The sequence below is a fragment of the Danaus plexippus genome, chromosome 17, assembly GCF_018135715.1.
Source record: "Danaus plexippus chromosome 17, MEX_DaPlex, whole genome shotgun sequence".
Lineage (NCBI taxonomy): Eukaryota > Metazoa > Arthropoda > Insecta > Lepidoptera > Nymphalidae > Danaus > Danaus plexippus.
Genome location: NC_083548.1, coordinates 6,654,003 through 6,672,362, shown reverse-complemented (window position 1 = coordinate 6,672,362; position 18,360 = coordinate 6,654,003). Strand labels below are relative to the sequence as shown.

The following is an 18,360-nucleotide window of genomic DNA, read 5'->3' as shown; positions in this document are numbered from 1 at the left end:
AGGTTCATTAGTTCGTTGACTGCAAATGTTTATACGGATTTATAATAATGGTTCGTTTTTTAAATTAAAAAGATAAAGTGAATTCAAAATACTGTCGTTCGGTTTTTAAACAGTTGTTTATTTTTCTGTTAAAACTATGCCAGCTTTATGGCCAGCATAGTTTCTATTCCACATAGTTTCTAACTTTCTATCTAGCCGAAACTTTTGCAACAGACTGTATCTGAATTATTTTGATTTACAATATATAAATGTAAAGTTTGTATAAATTTATTTATAATTTAAAAGAAAATAAACCAAAAATTAAATAGGTACATAGAGTGGATTTAAAAAAAAATAACCATTCAGGGAATTACGAAAAATTTTATTACTCAAACAAGCAACTTCATATTAAAATCATAGTTTTAAATGAAAAATATTATATCTCAGTTAACAAAGGGACACAGCGGTGCGTTTAAAAAGTTACCACTTCATTAAAATTGAGTTGAAACGAAAAAGTCGGTCACGAGAGGCCTATTTAAAAAAAAAAACACTTTTGAAATATTGTGTCGCTATACAATATTGCTACAATTGTATGCCTTTAAAAGATATAACAACTATCTTGTTACTTTTTGTTTTAATCAAAGCCCATATGACATTTCATGATATTTAGTGAAAAATATATCGATTAGCACAAGGAGTCTGCGTACATTGGAAAAGGTGGATAAAAATATTTTAGTACAAAAATTTTATACACAAGCAATTGTCCTTTGTCGTCCAAAAATATAAGATCGGAATAAAATCTAGGAAGGACACGAAATTACGTAATGACATGTGTCAGGTACTCACCTCAACAAAAGTGTCAGACACAAATCTCTGAACGAGTGATGTTTTGCCGCACTGAGTGTCACCCACAAGTACTACTTTAACCTCCTCTTCAGTGGGTGTACCGGCGCCCCCCTCTGAACACTTCTTGCCTGACCACATGGCTCTCTGGAAACAAATACAACTGTCTATAATCTGAGTAAACGTGTTTTTGAATATCGAATATATAGACAAAGCAAAAGGCATTTAGGTTGTTTAGAAAAAACAAAATTCTAGTATTATAATATATCTATATATTTAGTTACCAAAGACATTTAATTCTGTGTTCAGAGATTTAAAAAGGACCGTTAATTTAACTGACCTGTCCTCGAGCACTTGTTAGTTTTTAAATGAGCATTGACTACTTTTCTGTGCTTAAATTAGTTCTGACATGTTTGGTATAGTCTAATCAACGAGATAATTATTTTAATCCTAACCCAACCTCAATTTAATCATAAATATGGTACTTACAAATCTTTGATAAACTAACATTGAATCAAAGATCAATGTCAAAAATCATACCAATTCTTAGCAGTAAATAATTCTGCAAAAGATTCCAAGTAAAAGAAAAAAACGATCATATAACAATAAGGGTAACAAATTAAATGTCCTTTAAGGTAGTTCAAAGTTAATAGGATCATAAGAAAGTGAGATAAAATCTCTCAGGGCTCGTAAATCCATAAGAGAGGGAAGAAACGATGACTCAAAATTATTTTTACGAGGTAGTAGGGTGAGCTAGTTATTGTTTTACTGCGGATGGTATATTTTTCATTTAACTACTAACATTTCAGTTTTGCTAGAATTAAAGCAGACTTTTTTTATATGACTCACAATTTATTGGCATCACGTGTATTAAATTTTTATGGAATAAAAATTATTTCGTTTTATACATATACATATATGTTTGTGACCTGAAGTCATAGATTTGTCCACGGCAGCTTACATAGAAAATAAAATTCTTATATATTAATATATTTTTCAAGTTTGTTCTAAATTCATATTATTATTATTTCGTTCAAAACATCAACTTCCGAGAGAATAAAAAAATTTATTATGTTTAGTTGGCTGAGTAATTCTTTTTAATATAACGATGTCATTTTCAGGTTGTATTTTTAACGTAAGATTTTTAATTTTATTAAAAAAAAAAAATAACGAAATTAAAAAAAAAAGGTGACAAATGATAATTATTATCAATTGTATATATTTTATAAATGGTATTGAGTTAATCAGTGAAACCTGACTCTTGAAATATTTAAAAAAAAATATATGGAAAAATAGATATATATATATGTATATATATATGATTTTTAACTCAGAAATTTGCTAGGGAATAAGTAGGACTATAAAATGCAGACTTATTTTAGTAATTTGTTTAATGTTGTAGTTATTGTACTGTGTGAATCTCGTTTAATACTACAATATAACCGCTGAGGTGTAATGGTTAAATCTCTCTACAACCTACTCAGATAGCGGCCCTTTAAACCTACACCTGGGTCGCAAGTCCCAGGCACTGTTGAAGCTCCACTCCCTGCAACCACGGACCCGGCACCCGGACGGTGAATCCATAGAATGCTGAGAGGTTCTTCACATTTTAAAGAATTCATACATTAACTTGACTTTTAAGATATATTTATATACTTATAGATTTAGCTTTAAGTTATATATATATATGTAGGTTGTATGACACTCGAATGTCAATATGGTACAGCGCTATGTGACTATAATTAAATTGAAAATTCTACTTATGATTTAACAAAATGTTCCGCGTTCAATAAAAATTACAATACCTTATAGAATGACGTCAAAAACGATGTATTCTATATGAAAGGTTTATAATCATATAAAATAGTTTTATAATTGAATTTGAGCATGTTTTTAAATAAATTTACCTCAATATGCATGATATTCTTTGCTATTGTTACGTACGCGCTACATATTATAAAATAAATGAACATCGCCGGGGTAACATCGTTGTATAGATAAAATATCATATAACAAGTGACGCCGCTGACTCCGCGGAACCAACACCAAGCCGTGTGAACCAGAAGATTCCTGATACCAAACAAGCTATGGAATGGCATTGCTATCCTAACATCGGGGCAATCATGTAGTCTTAGGTGTAGGTTATATATATAAGTTTTAATATGTAATTTTTATTAAAATATACACATAAGTATGTTTCGTAGTCTTCCTGGAACCTTCGGTTGCCACTTTATATAATTCTATTCTAAATTATATGTTGTTTATAAGCTCATTAAAAATAAACACTAAATGTAACCGTCTGATAGATGATATAATTCTGTCTTAATTTTAAGAAACTCTCGTATTGAGTTCAGCAACTTTCTTTTAAAATAAAATAGCTTGTTTACCCTCTGTGCTTCCAAAAGTTGGGACATTATCTTTAATAAATACCGGCCCAGGTTTCTGTAATGCTTTTATTCTTTATCTGACAGACCCCCATAATATTCTGGAAATGGTAAAGCTATATTTTAAAGAAAACATTTCAGCCTTACTGTATTTAATAAAATTATGTTTTTGAACAAATAAATTCAGGATTTACGCTCAATAAAAACGATATTTTCGTTCTCTAACAATAAAAAGAAGTAAGTCGAATTCATTGGTTTTTATTGTGATAATTTTAATAATTAATTCAGATTCCACATTTAATTTGAGATTAAATTTTATTGTGGTAGCAATAAAACCAGAAGTCTATTAAATATAGTTTTGTATAGAATATAATATATTATTTCTCTTTTCTCAGCAGATAATATACAACATTTTGATCAACAACGTCAAACAAAACCGTCTGAACTATTCAATCTATATAATAATTTTAGTGTAAGGATCAATAAAATTGTTTCTTTGTCTAAAATTTAATTAAATTAATCAATTAATTATAAGTAAAAAACCTTTTTAAGAAGCCAGCAATATGAATTTTTTTATGCTAAAGGGGGCAACCGAGCAGAGGGCCTACCTGATGGAGGTTGTACCGTCGCCCACATCATAGTTTTGCAGATGTGTTGCCACCCTTGATTAAGGAAGAGGAAAAAGTGGGAAAGGGAGGGAAAAAAGAAGGGGTAGGAAAGGGTGGGAAAAGGGAAAGGGCAACCGGTTCTCTCACTCATCGGACGAAACGCAGCCGTTAAAGACTACTTCACGCCGATCTTCTGTGAGAGGGTGGTGCTTCCCCGGTCGAGCCAGCCCATGTTCGAGCTGTAGTAACTTAACTACAGCTACCAAATCGAATGCGGTAAAACGAAACAAAACTTTTACTTTTTACTCATAACTTCATTACGCAATATACATGATATAAAAACTTGAGATTTACTTCTATAAAATAAGTGAATTATTACTATTATATAAACACTTCAAGTGATTGGTTTCATTTGTTAAAGTTTGCAAATTATACGAAAAGGAGACCTTAAGTTTCAATAACAAGTCCGCCATTTTTGATAAGCCGCCCTAGTGGATTACCAATGACGTCACAAAGTTAACCACTAATTATTATTATCCTAACCAAACGTATTCACAAAATACAAGCTCAATAGTTGGAAGATAGCTGCTTTAAAATAGTATAGCAAAGTCTCATTGCAAGTCAAATAACAGCTTTTAAAATGATGAAATTATTATCACTTTAAGTAATTTATTGTTTTAAATGAAAAATGACGAATATAATATTTTTTTTCACTGTCGTTTTCTGTTCTTACGTCGATTGGAAAGCCACTAAGAATGATTGAAAAAAAATTAATTTGGGTATCGCTGTGATCGATTTAATTAAAGCGTTGGTTGATTTTTAACGAGACAATATTAACGTCTCCGGGTGAATTATTCTTAGTCACGTTAAGTGAAACTCCGGCAACATATTAAAATTATAAACGTGTGTATGCGAGCCTTTAATAAAATAATTCATGTTCGAATAACACAGAAAATTTAAATATTTCTATGGGTAGTCTTGTTTAAGATCTGGTTTGTTATTATATTTAATATTATAAGCCTTTTAAATAAAATAAATGAACCAAAGCGACGTTATCAGTATCATGTGTAACGCATCTTCTTGGAACGACGCCAAAGAGCTAAGGAAATCCGGTGCAGAGCCATGTTCCCGAAGTATTTCAATTTGTTTATGTGTTTTAGTAAACAGAATGTAAATAGACATGTTTTTGAGGAATGCGTTAGCGTTAACGTCTTGTTTAACTAGTCAGCTTCCGCCTTTGATATAGTTCATTGACGTTCAGTGATTTAATATTGAGAGGCATTGCTAAAAGTAATTTTAATACCTTAATTACAAAAACGTGGGATTACGAGAACGATAATAACAATGATCAAGTGTGAATATTAAAATGAAATCAAAACAAGAAAAAGACATAATATTGTATATAATATCTGATAATAAAATATATTCATTGACCTCAAATACAATGTACTTATAGTTTCTAGTTATAGATTGTATATCTTGTTTTGTGCCTTACTATACGTTTATAAGTAGAACTCATTTGTCCGAGTAAGAAAATTTGGCACACAAGAACTCAAAGCAAGGGCGCTTTCAAAAATGTGTCGCTAAAATAGAATAGCTTAGGTTTTTAGCATTGTTTAAAGATGTAAAATTTTACAAAAATTGCTTTTAAAAATTTCTAATAACATCAAAATTACTATTTTGCAGTTATATAAAAATAAGTTTTTATATGATTTTTTATGATAATATGTAAAAAAAATATGAAAAAATAACATAATTTATTTATAAACAATAATTAAGAAATAAAAATGTCTTGACAAGACAACTATTATAAAATCACAAGCAGTGTTTAGAGTCATCACTTTGCTGAAATAACTTCTTTGGGTTTTGGTCGTAAAATTTATATTATTTTGTGAGAATATTAATTGCATTATTTTTCATTAGAATCTGACTTGGGTTGTAAAGCAGAATCTGTGAAACTGTCCTTTCGAATCTGTAGAAATAAAAATTACATTTGTGTTATGTATAATCCGTTGTTCTTAGACTTTGTATTTTTTTTTTTTTAGTAGATTCAACACATAACAACTATTTTATATCAACTAAAATATCTTACGGCGGTAACTCAATAGGTTTTAATTAAATAAGACTACAGAGAAATTTATACTCAATAAAAATTAAAAATCTTGACAACCATGCTTCTGTGGTTATTAAACATTTTGAGGGTGAATTCGATATATGAAATTCATGAAAATACAGAGCGTCGTAAGTAATCATTTCGCTTACATTGTTATGAATACAAGAGATTGAACGCTTGTTCGTTGTTAGTATAAAAAAATAATCATATCACATAACATTACGCTCTGTGAACATCCGACGCTCGAGAATTCCACGTTTTATCGTTTATATTGTTCCTAATCTGCGTTTCAGTGACTGTCATTCATTAATCAAAATCTTATATGGTAATGACACGTTTTCCAGAAGTATATTTCCATCCATGTTTAACTTTACCGAGTTTCCAACAAAAACCATAACATTAAAAATATAGTTGTAGAAGTTTTTTTTTGTATTAGATAAGTAACTGATTTGTCTAGCTGTTTATCAGATTGATGGACACATATTCTTATAAGAAAAGAAATCAAAATAAGGTAAAGATCAAAGCAATTATTTTTAAATAAACAAATAAAATTTTACATGTTCGAAAATTGTTATTATATTTGTCAGTATATAGTCCTTATATTAGGCTATAAATTTATTTATATATACATATTGTGTCATTCTGTAATCCTGTTTTATACCAGGTCGGATAGTTAAAGAGATAAAACATTTCATTACTCACAGCGGTTTACATTGAGCCATATAAGTAATATTCATAAAAACAAATAAAAATCCCTCCTAACTAATTGAACACTTTGGAATTTCAATTTCCAACAAACGGAATCGAGTTATCAAAATTTAACGGTCAATAAACAGCCGCTGTTGCGTTTCACGATATATATCATTCAATTCTAACCCTTATTGTGTATACCTATGAGCTATAATGGTCTAAATATGTTATAATGTTTCCTAGTCAAGAGCATAATAGAATTCCTGTATAAAGTGAGTGTAAAGAGCAGTTGGAGAAATTTGCCCAAAATCAAATTAAATCCTAGTTTCAACACATTTGTCTTATATACGCATTCCAAATACACAGCTACATTAGTATAATGTATATCAAAGGTCTCTGGAGAGGGTCGTGTTCATTTAGAATTAAATACACTTGTTTCATGCTCAAAGTTTCCTAAGTTCTGTTCGATCCACATTAGTAAAGTATAAACCCGTTCTAGAAAATAATTACTCTAACATTCTCAATTACTTATCTAATTTGAAAGTGATAAATTGTTTAATATAGAAAAAAATCTCAAAACTAATAAATATATTTTTAGAGAGACTATTACAAAATCAAATAGAAAGATTATTTATCGGTAAATTCTTAGTAAATGCTCGGCATTCGCTTCACCTCCTTCCTCTGCTATATCCTAACAGCTTTCTGCCAGTGCCTTAAAAGGGGTTTTCTCATAAGAAACAAACTGGACAGGCGGCCAATAGCTCTCTCGAGTATTAAAGATAAGATGAGACGATTTGTATTTGAAATATAAACACAAGTTTGTATTTCAAATATATATATATTAATTATTTTAGCAGAATTTTACTTTATTTTAAACACTTTAATCCATAATGAAATTATGAGGTGTTAATTCGTCACAGATGGACAAAAGATAAATGCTATAAACCATAATATTTGGGACTATTGCAGATACAAATATTAGGACCAAAGTAAAACTTCATCTACTTATAAACTTTCAATTTTAATTTAATTTAGCCAAAGTTATTTGTCAGTTGTTGCATTTGGTCTTTATCAATATTTCAATTGCAAATAAAATGTATTTTAATAAAAATTTGTTAAAATATTTTTTGTAATCTAAAATATATATACGTTTCTTTGAAACCTTGCCAAAATAAATTTCCTTGCTGCTTTTGTAATGGAAGTGTTACTGTGTATAACGATAATCAGCTGATCAGCTCAAAAATAAACTAGAATTTTATTTATTAAATTAATTAATATCACTAATGTAAAATACCTTAAATTTTACAACAAGTCCTTCATCTGTTAGGGTTATAATCATTGTGAACTTTGAACATTACATAAATATATTTACACTCGATGACTATAATTAATATTAAAAATTTCTAACTTTAGAGAAACTTTATGGGACTCCATGGTTGAACTAAATATGTTTTTTAGATAATCGGATAAAATCAGGATGAATTATATCATAGGCAATCAATAGCGCCTAACGTATATATATAATTAATAATACGACTGTTACGTAATAACCCTGTGTTAGGTGTCTAGCCTGATATTATTTATTGTATAAATATAACGAGACTTCTTACTCCATGTCACTGGCCACATGTCACACACATAAAAAACCGGTGGGTCAATGACGTCGGACCTGTTATACAAGGAATAAAAATATACAAAAAGTAAAAAAAACACAAGCAATGGAAATAAACGAATCCGTTATTAAGGAGGAGGTTGGAAATTTTTTAAATAGCCTGCAGAAGTTATTACCGAAGAAAAAGGACTTCATAGTTATACGGAATGACAAACCCACTTTGACAAGACTAAGTGATGTTCACGCGGAGGCAAAGAAAGTATTTCCACAATGTTTTGTTGGTGCCAAAATGGTTATTATGAGGGATGTACTTGAAAAAGTGAAATTGGTACAAAATTATAACTTAGGGAAATCGAAAGACTCTTACAAATGTTTCTCACAACTTATACATAAGGAAATGGATGAAAAGAATGTCGCAGACGGTTTGTTGGTTGACTCGGCTGGGTCAGCAACAGCAACGTATACTGAAAAAATGAACGATTACGAGATGAAACTGACATCCAAGATAAAAGATTTAGTGTCATCAGAAACAGAGATATCCTTTGAAACCGATAGTAAAAAATCAATAAGGTCCATGTCATTTGCGTTAAAGGACGCAGATCCAAATACACTTAAGGTTGTCACCCAGTGGATGTACAAAGTCTCGCCAGAGTTTTGTGTTGGCAGCGAAATGGGATTTAAACTGTTATCGTACCCTTTGTCTCCAGAACTATCGATCAGTGCAAGATACGACAAACCTGCGTTTACTCTGTCATCAACTATCAGTCGGGCCGGTTACCAAGTGTGTTTATTCAAACCTTTCACGTCAGATTTGCGAATAGCCACGATTATTAACGAGAACAATCGAGGTGGTTCCGCCACAATAGGTCTCGCGTTGCACAAAAGCTACGAAAATTCTGAATTGAAAATTTTCGTTGACTCGCAACGTTGCGGAGGCTTCACTTTTGAAAAGGATGTTTTGTTCAAAGAGCAGCAAAACGATGTAAGAGTTATTCGATTAATGGTCAGCACTATCATCGATCGCCAGAAGCGAGTCCGATGCGGTTTCGGTTTCAATCTAGACTTCTAAATCACGTTAAAATTACAGTCATCAAACCTTTTTGTAGTATTATTTGTTTGTATATAAGTATACATAGGTTTTAGTTATTGTTTACTCTTGATAATGATTGTGATTAAAGTTTAGAAGTGATTAAAATTATTGATATATTATAAGCACGGTGTTTCTTTAATATCGGAGCGTAAGCTATAAACTCTCATTGATACTTCTAATTTGATGAGCATTCGTATTCAATGAAAGTGTATTGGATTCTCAAAATGTTTTCTCAAAGAACTCTAATGACTTACCGTCCGTTTATAATGAATGCGCTTAGATTGAGAGCAGAAGATTATCAGCCGCCACTGCGTTCTGCCAATAATGAGATACTTGCGTTTAAAAGATAAAAACTCATGTTTAGTTGTTGCCATATTTTATCCTTATTTATTTTCGGAATAAATGCTGGCGTTTTTTGACATTACGATACAAAATTTTATAAAATATAGATGGTCTCTAATAGTTGGTTAATATAAATTTGCAATGCATTTAACTTGAGATAACAATATTGTTTATTTACCTAAAGAAAGCCATAAGTTGTTAGGGATACAATTCAAATATTTGACAAGTAATATATTTCAACAAAGTTTAAGTCGAAAAATGAGTCAAATTGTACTCGTTAAAACTTTTTCGAGGTTTGAGATTGCCATATTATTTTGTTTGCCTTGTTTACTTTGAACGTACCCATTCCAAATGCTAAAAATTTCAGTACTTTTGATAAATTGTATATATATATATATATATATATTCAAAACATTAGAAATATGACCCTTTTATTTTACCGTTGAAAGTTAGTGCGTTTGTAGGTGTAGCTTATCTTGGTTGTTCATAAATTTATTTATCACAGTATATAAATTATTCCTTAACTTTATGGTAAGACTATAAAAAGACTGATTTATATATAAAGGCATAAATAATAGGAAAACAATAAACTACATACAATAGGAAATATATAAGCACATTTTTTTTTTTATTAAAATTGAAAACACAATGTAATTTCTAATATTATTTTAGAGTTTTTTTATGTATAGTTAAAAAAGTATTGTTCAATATTTTATGTCTTATGAGTTTTACGAGTTGGTTTTAGAAACAAAATTATTGTGTTAAAGCTAATGATAGCAATTATACTTATTTAATACTGTCGTCACTTGATATTTACTTTTATTAAAAAACATAATTAAATAAACGTAAAATTAAATAAAAGTCTTAAATAAACGAAATAAAAATGTTTTTTAATAAAAATTTAAGACCCGAATTCGAAATTCAATTTTCACACTTTTTTGAACAGGAAATAATTAATTATTTGTATTTCTTTTACTACTACTACTACTTTAAAATTATTTTCTAAGGTAGTCGTACTTTTCATGGAGAAATCATACAAACACAGACTAATTAAAGAAAAACACGAGAATTGTATAACATTTAAAAAGAAATTACAAATGAGACTAAAAATTTTGGAAGTAACTTAAGTTAGATTTGCCTTTTATTGTTTTATTTCATTTTAGATGAGGTTAACCGGTTAAATCTTTCATACGCCGAGAAAATGGAAAAAAAAAAAACAAAAAAGAAATAATTGAATATATACATTTAATGATTTTTAAGTGTCGATGGGGAGGACCGTACTTACTTTCAAAAGTTTTCCCGACTTAGATCATATAAATTTGGTTTTATTTTATTTCAAATACTGGAACAAGGAAAAGAATAACATAAAAGAGACGATAATATATATTTTTTTAATAAATACCTAAATTGTTTTATTATTTGCAGGGATTACTATAATTTTTTAATAGAAAATTTTTGGGAAACATGAAAATGTATTGTACTTATGAGATGCCGTGTGTAACACTGGTTACATTTAAGAATCTTTTCATTATTGTCGACGAATGTAAGTCTAAAAGTGTAGGTATCATTTTGAACTTAATATCAGAGTTCCCAGGACAGATTAGCCGTGTAATAAAATGCTACATGGGAGAATTTAAGCTTCATAAACGAGAGGTCTTCCTATCTTTGTAATTTGAATCATGGACATTAAAAGTCAGAGGGGAGACTAGTTGAATTTTCTTGTTACGTCCTCCAAAGATGGGTTTATATAAATAAAATACGCGTAGTATAATCGAAAAAATATTAGTTTTATTTAAATGAATACTCGCGACAGTCTTAGATCTTATAGGTATATATATATATATATATATATATATATATATATATATTAAGCATTACTTTATTTTATATTGTATATCTATATGATTTAAGTTTAAATACTACGCATCGTAGCGATGAGGCCGTAATGCGTTTGACTTTGCTATTTCAATTCAACTGTCAGAGAAAGTAAGATGGTGAGAGCGTTTAACTATGCACGCTCATAGAAGTGATTGTTTGTCTGAGGTTCTATGGAATATAGTCCTTGTTCAGATCTAAAGATAATTCAACATTGTTTCCTCCTGACATGCTAAATAATATTTTCTCCACGGCGTGGCGTTTTAATTTCAATCAAAACCATATTTTTAATATAAGACACTTTTATGACATGACATAAATCACAGCTTTCTCTTTTTGTCAAGGAAAGGTGGCATTTTTTATTAAAGTTTACGATGTTCATCATGTAAGAACATTAATCGGGTAATGTTTTAAGTCTGATTGATAACTGTCTTACTGTTTCAACTGTTATAATATGAGCAATTAAAATGTGGGTTAAAACTGCATTGTAAGATGAACTGATGTTTATTTCACGTAAAGTTGCCAACACTAAATAATCCAATGAAGTTATATTAATTTCTACTTTTTCCTGCTTGAAATTCTCGAAGCAACGGTCCTTTAACTTTTCCTTTGTCAACGTTAACTTTGTTTTATTTATTGTCAGTTATTTTTTCTTTGTTATAGTTCTTGAAGACGCGGTCAAGAAATGTGTTATTTCTTTTGACATTAATGTATCACTGGTTGCCAAAATAATGCTCTCTCTTTCCCTTTTCATTAAATTCAAGACTGAAACTTTTTTGGCTCTTATCGGTAGTTAGAATAGTCCTAGTAAAGAATAGTCCTGTGCAACATACGCCAAGTGTCCTAAGGCTTCAGTTAGCTATTAATATTTTTAAGTGACAGGCAGATATCAGAAGTAGCCAACGTCTGAGAAATGAACATGTATACTAAGTTTAAAAAGTATGTTTTTATTACTGTTACCATGTTTTTAAGTTCCTCAGAAAATAATATTACAGATCAACAGTACTTTATGCAAAAATGTGCCTACTGCAGTATAATATTATTTATACTTTTATTATTGTATAATTTTATTCTGTCATATTATTTTCTTTGCTATCTTGCGATCAGACTAAAATAACTGTAATAGAAACAAAGAAAATAAATAAAATAAGTATAAATTAAAAGTCTAGAAAAGTTACTTTGGATAAGAGCACTCTTTCTATGTATTTTTTAATTGTAACATCAGTAAGGGTCTCGTCCCCAAGTACCAGCCACTTTATAATTTAAGGCTTGAATACAATTCGAATCGCGAAACAAATTTAAGAACGTTATAATAATTAAAGATATTTAATTTAAATTTGTTCAAGGTTACAATTTAGATTGTTTAAACCACTGTTCATTCTGAGTCCATATAAATGTTTGATCATAAATAATTCTTTACACAAGACTCCTGTAATGTCTTCTTCTTCTTCGTTATCTTCATCGGTCTAGGTCACGCCCGTGTTGATGTGTAATTTCGCCATATTCATTAAAAAGAAAAAAACAATTTAAATTCTAAAAAAAATATACCATCCTTGGCAAAGCTCTCAGCATTAGCCTTTCCAATATAAAAATGCCCTAAATGTATACCATTGACCTAAATAAACACCGCTGTTTATACAACGCTGTTGAATTTGCTAAACCACTTATAATAAGGTAATGGGACATTCCAAGAGAAACGACAATATGAAAACCATCAGATTTTGTTGGGGAATATATTAGAATATTTCCCTTTATTCCCTCCCTCAATATTTGGGTTTCGCTTTGGTTATAAAAATAAGGAACAAGTCTTCAAAGCTGTTATGAAGTTAATATTTGATTTAATTTTGATAATATTTTCAGTAATCTATATTTTTCAAAAACTTACATATGTTTTATGAAATAGAAAGTTTACGATATACTCATGAGTCATTGTAGGTGTTATTTTTTTATAGGTTAAAGACACTCTCAGTTTCTCAGATCATTCTATTTTGGGTCTTTTGAATTATCAGCTTTAGATTTCCGATACAGGAAAGTTGTGTGTAATGGTTATGTCCACAATCCTTGTAAATCTCTGCCCCGAATATGCAATAACTATATCTACGAAATGCGATCACATTCTCTTAAATCAAACGTTAATAGTTTTGTAGAATTAACCTCAGATATGTTATTAAGCGAATCTATTTATATGTAGGTACGTACCAAACCTCCCCCCATTCGATGGGTACGGATGGTGTCATCATGGTTTATGATAAAATATAGCGACTCTATTGTGCCCAAAATGTAAATATTACGCGAAGAGAAAAATTCCCCGGCGTCATGTAAAATTTCATTGCGAGAATTTCGAACTAGACGTTTGAAAGGGAAAAACATTTTTAGCTTGGAATTTTGTTAAACTTTTTTCTTATTTTTATTGTTAAGTTGCATTATCCGCGAGGCATTTCTACAGCCATTGTGGTATTTCGTTTCCTCGCGAACCTTTTTGAGTAACTTTTATTTATATAAATAACGATGTTTTCTCGTTAAGAGAAAAGAAATTTTTAAACTATATATATTTTGTTAAAACCTGCCTAGAGTAATAACAGTAGTAGCAGTTTGAGAATATTTTTTTTGTGATCAAATAAAATTCTTTGTTTTAAAAACGTTTAATTGTGTTATTGACATTCAGACACAATTTTCATGGATATAAATGTGCCGCAAAAGCTTGTGTAGATGGTGAGTAACGAAATTTTAAGAGCGTTTCATTGAGTTGTCCGTAAAAACAAAAAAAAAAAAACAGCTGTTGTATAGACTATTATTTCAGTTACAACGGTTTATAAACTTACTTTAATTTACAGCATCCGAAACGCGCAATATCTGCCTTGAGATATTTACTTGAAAGCAATTTTTTAATCAAAATTTTTGTTCACAGCTTGTGGAGATAAATTGATAATTTATAAGATACAGTGGGCTTAACGCCAACTTGTCCAGACAAAATAAATGTACCCAGAAATAGAATTAATGATCATTTCTATACGCCATCTGCGTACGACTCACTTTGGTGATTACCTGAAACAAATAGAGGTTATTACTCAGAGGAACTGTCCGTGTTTATGTCCTCAGCCATCTCTTAGATATTATTATACCGGTATATGCTTTGTTCGAGCTGAAATACTATTTATCCTTTGTGTGACGCCAGTTCGTAATTTATGTTCGAAAATATTATGAATAATGGAGAGCTTTCAGAACCAGTTATATTATATGTACTTACAAATTTATCAACTAATAAATACGTATTAAGACCAGGAGAAGGCAGTTAACGATTTAAAGCTAAATATTTTTTATTTTATTATCAATATATTATTTATATGCGAAACCAGGATTGCATAAAATACATGCGTGATTGATGTAATATGATCCCATTTTATAAACGATTGCCTCTTATTGTAAAAAGATTTTAGTTAATTATATAAGGAGAATATGGAATTAGGTAAATATTCGATAGCATTGTTTAATCTTATCAGTTTCTGTGTATTCAAGGCAAGAGTGAATAGACTATGACAGAGAAAACGCGTTTACCACCTTTGGCTATATTTCTACCTATCTTGACGAATTGTAGACAGCAGCTATTCGGTTTGTATTATTAAATGAAGGTTTTAATAAATTAAAAAATGTATTCATCATTCGTCATTTAGTCAGTCACTAGGTCAGTTATCGAGTGATCGTAAACAATTTATTTATATGAAAAAAGCTTTTATACTACCGGACTATTAACCAACCTTAGCTAAAAATCACGGCAAGGAAATTGGCTTCCAAATTACCGCATCGAAATTGCTCTATCCGTTTGAGAGCTGCGATTTCACAGACAGATACACACACACGCATACGCATACGCACACACACACACACACACACACACAGAAACATATACGTAAAACTTATAACATCGATCATTTTGCTTCGGGGGCTAACAATAACATAGTTTCAAAAATCATCTTTATATAAATATATGTACAAGCCTCAGTCTGTTATATTTTTATAATATATTCAGTCTAACATCTTTAATCTCGAAGTCGTAAATAGTGTTCGAGTCTTTCATATGCTGAAGCATTATTATCACAGTCTTTCGAGCGTGTATTCTAGGAAATCGATTTTGTTACAAGTGAAAAAGCACAACACGTCGAGACACTGCTTAAAGATGCATATCAATTTTGCTTTAAGAAGATGATTGTTTACACGAAAACTTATTTAGGTATATTATATATCTCAATATAAGATTTGATGTCTGTATACCTTTCACGCGAGTATTATTTAATGCATACTTTTTTATAAGAATATTACAAATAATAAAACGTATCAGCTTAGTTTTATAATATTGATAAGTCTTTGGTCATTGATATTTCTTTATTTAAATTCAACAGACAGACAGGACGATCCGCGCTCTATATTTAATAACGTTAACGTATATCACGGGTCGTTCTCAACACCGGCCCACTCTCCTGGTGACGGTGTGAAAGCCGCAGGGCTACATTACAAAAAAAAGCATATATCGAGTTTGCCATTCCGATATATTTTGAGTAATTTTACAACGGACAGTGGTTTAGCTATTGTATTATCCCAGTTATAAGGTTATTAAGCTTGTAGAATAAAAATTCATAGAAAATTAAATGCATTTAATTTATTTATCACAATATTTTTTATACATTATGGGACTAAAAACATAGGCACAGATGTTAATAGCAAGTATACAAGAAGAAATATATTAAATTATTAAAGTAATGCAGTGTTTTCTATATATTATTCTAAATTAAGAAGTTGTTAGAGTTTCAAATTATTTACAAAATGTTTAAATAATTCAATTCTGGTTGTTATTATCGCATTTTAATGCAAATAGTTGTTTTTATTTGAAATCTGATTGTATTTGAAAATTGATGAAACACTAATCGGGCACACCGTCTCTAACACATTACAGCAAAGTCAAACTAACTTGTTGATTATAATTGGAAACAGAATTTCGTGCTAATACATTAGTATAATTATCTTAATTAAATAAAGGAAAGGTTACCTTAAATTAAGGTAACTTTAATCATAAACGCATTAAGATATACTAAATGGGAGTAAAAAATTAATATAAATGGATTAAATGCGGAGGGCCCTAAATATTCCAGTATTCCGAAAACAGGAAAAGCGGCGTAGGTGAGTTATTTTTAATATTTTCATTAAATCGAGCCAAAATAAAACGAAACTTATTGAAAATTCATAATAATACTATGTATAAGATAAATGAATATTGTTTAAAGAATGAATAAGGAAGAGAAAAATGTCTTAAAACAAGAAATTCTGAAGTCGAGGTAGTTTTTTGTTCTAATTCTGATTTAATATGGATCCTCGATTATTTTATAAGGTAAATAATCTCCCAAATATCAATATAATCGATAAAAGAAGGTAAAATTAAATATAAACAAATAATCTTATATAAATCCAGGCGGGCGAAGTCGCAGGTAAAAACTACTAATAATAAAACTACTAAATAATATCTATATTTGAAATATTTATTGCAAGAAAACAAAAGAAAAGAATTATCTCGCCTCTTTCAATTTCCAATTTCGGTCTAGTTGTGTGCCAATAACTGAACAAATAGATGCTAATATTCAGAGCCATGCCAATAAAGATTTTATAAAGAGACAGCGAGTTGAATAAATAATAGAAATTTTTAAATTAAATTTAAGTGAAAACAGCTTATGAAATATTAAATTCTTAATAATATACGTTTTTAGTATACACATATAGTGTTATTTGATTAGATATTAAATGAGAATTAAGTTTTATTTTCCTAATCAGAAAGTCAGCTGTATTCCTCTATACATTAATGTATTAGAATATCTAATTACCAGCTTGTCACACGAAGGTTTCTCTGCAGGTTGAAAGCTCTGCATGATCTTAATAATTCCAAGCAAGTTTTCCAATGTTATACTCATAACTTTGTTAATGACTTTAACAGTTTGTTTGCTTATAGTCAACGTTATAGTACAAGAATTTTTAGATCATTTATTATGTCGCGTATAATTAAAATTCGATAGTTATAACTTATATAATAAAAAAATTATTAAATGTTAAATTATTAAATTTTAGTTATATTTTATATGTAGTCCGCAAAGTGTTACATGAAACGAACGTTTGAAACAAAATTTTGTGTACATGGAAGAAGTTATGTAGGTTGTTAAAATTTACCACGTGTAAAATAGAATTTAAATACTTCGTTGCTGTTGTAATAACGCTTAAAATTATGTAAAATATATATCAAGTTCCATATAGTGTAACTATGTATAATAGTAAGGAATTAAATCATTTTATAACCGACGCTTGTAAATATTTACCGACAATGACATAGGACAGTCGTGATCACACGTGTCGTGTTCATGTAATGATAATGGTTGTTTGTAAAAAGGACTGTTTACATTTGTTTAATTGTTTTTGTTTGTGACCGGGTGTTAACAGATGGTTCCGTCCAGCGTGGAGCTTAACGACGTCTGTTTTCAACAGATATATGACAAATCACCAAACTGATTTTTAATATAAGAAATTTGTTTGGACCAATAACATTGACTAATATAGAATTTTCCAATAGCCAGTAATTTTTATTAACAGTTAATAACTTTTTGTGCTAATTGCCTATCAAATAAATATATTGTTTTCTTTAAACAAATGTATTATGATATTCGGTTTGCCAAGTTTGTTTTTTTTGTTATGGAAATAATCTTTGATTTTTCTGATACTATAGTTTTTGTCTGAGCCAAATTTCTCTTCAATCGTAACAAATGCTGTGACATGATAGTAATATATATATG

General features: G+C 29.6%; 2 protein-coding genes across 3 annotated transcripts in view; one reads left to right on the top strand and one right to left on the bottom strand.

Moving 5' to 3' along the window:
- The window catches only part of LOC116771267 (rho-related GTP-binding protein RhoN-like), a 60,920-nt gene that overhangs the window by 12,745 nt on the left and 29,815 nt on the right, over window positions 1-18,360 (bottom strand). For both annotated transcript variants that reach the window (XM_032663076.2, XM_032663078.2), the window contains exon 2: window positions 826-969. In XM_032663076.2, the coding sequence (XP_032518967.2) occupies window positions 826-963 (138 nt within the window). In that variant the 5' untranslated portion in view covers window positions 964-969. The remainder of the gene's footprint in view (window positions 1-825; window positions 970-18,360) is intronic.
- Window positions 8,230-9,472, top strand: LOC116771266 (mitochondrial import receptor subunit TOM40 homolog). The gene has a single exon (XM_032663073.2). It carries the CDS (start codon window positions 8,336-8,338, stop codon window positions 9,296-9,298), a length of 963 nt encoding a protein of 320 aa, XP_032518964.1. The 5' UTR covers window positions 8,230-8,335; the 3' UTR covers window positions 9,299-9,472.

Coding starts and splice junctions, on each gene's coding strand:
- LOC116771266 (XM_032663073.2), top strand. CDS start 8,336: ATGGAAATAAACGAATCCGTTATTAAGGAGGAGGTTGGAAATTTTTTA.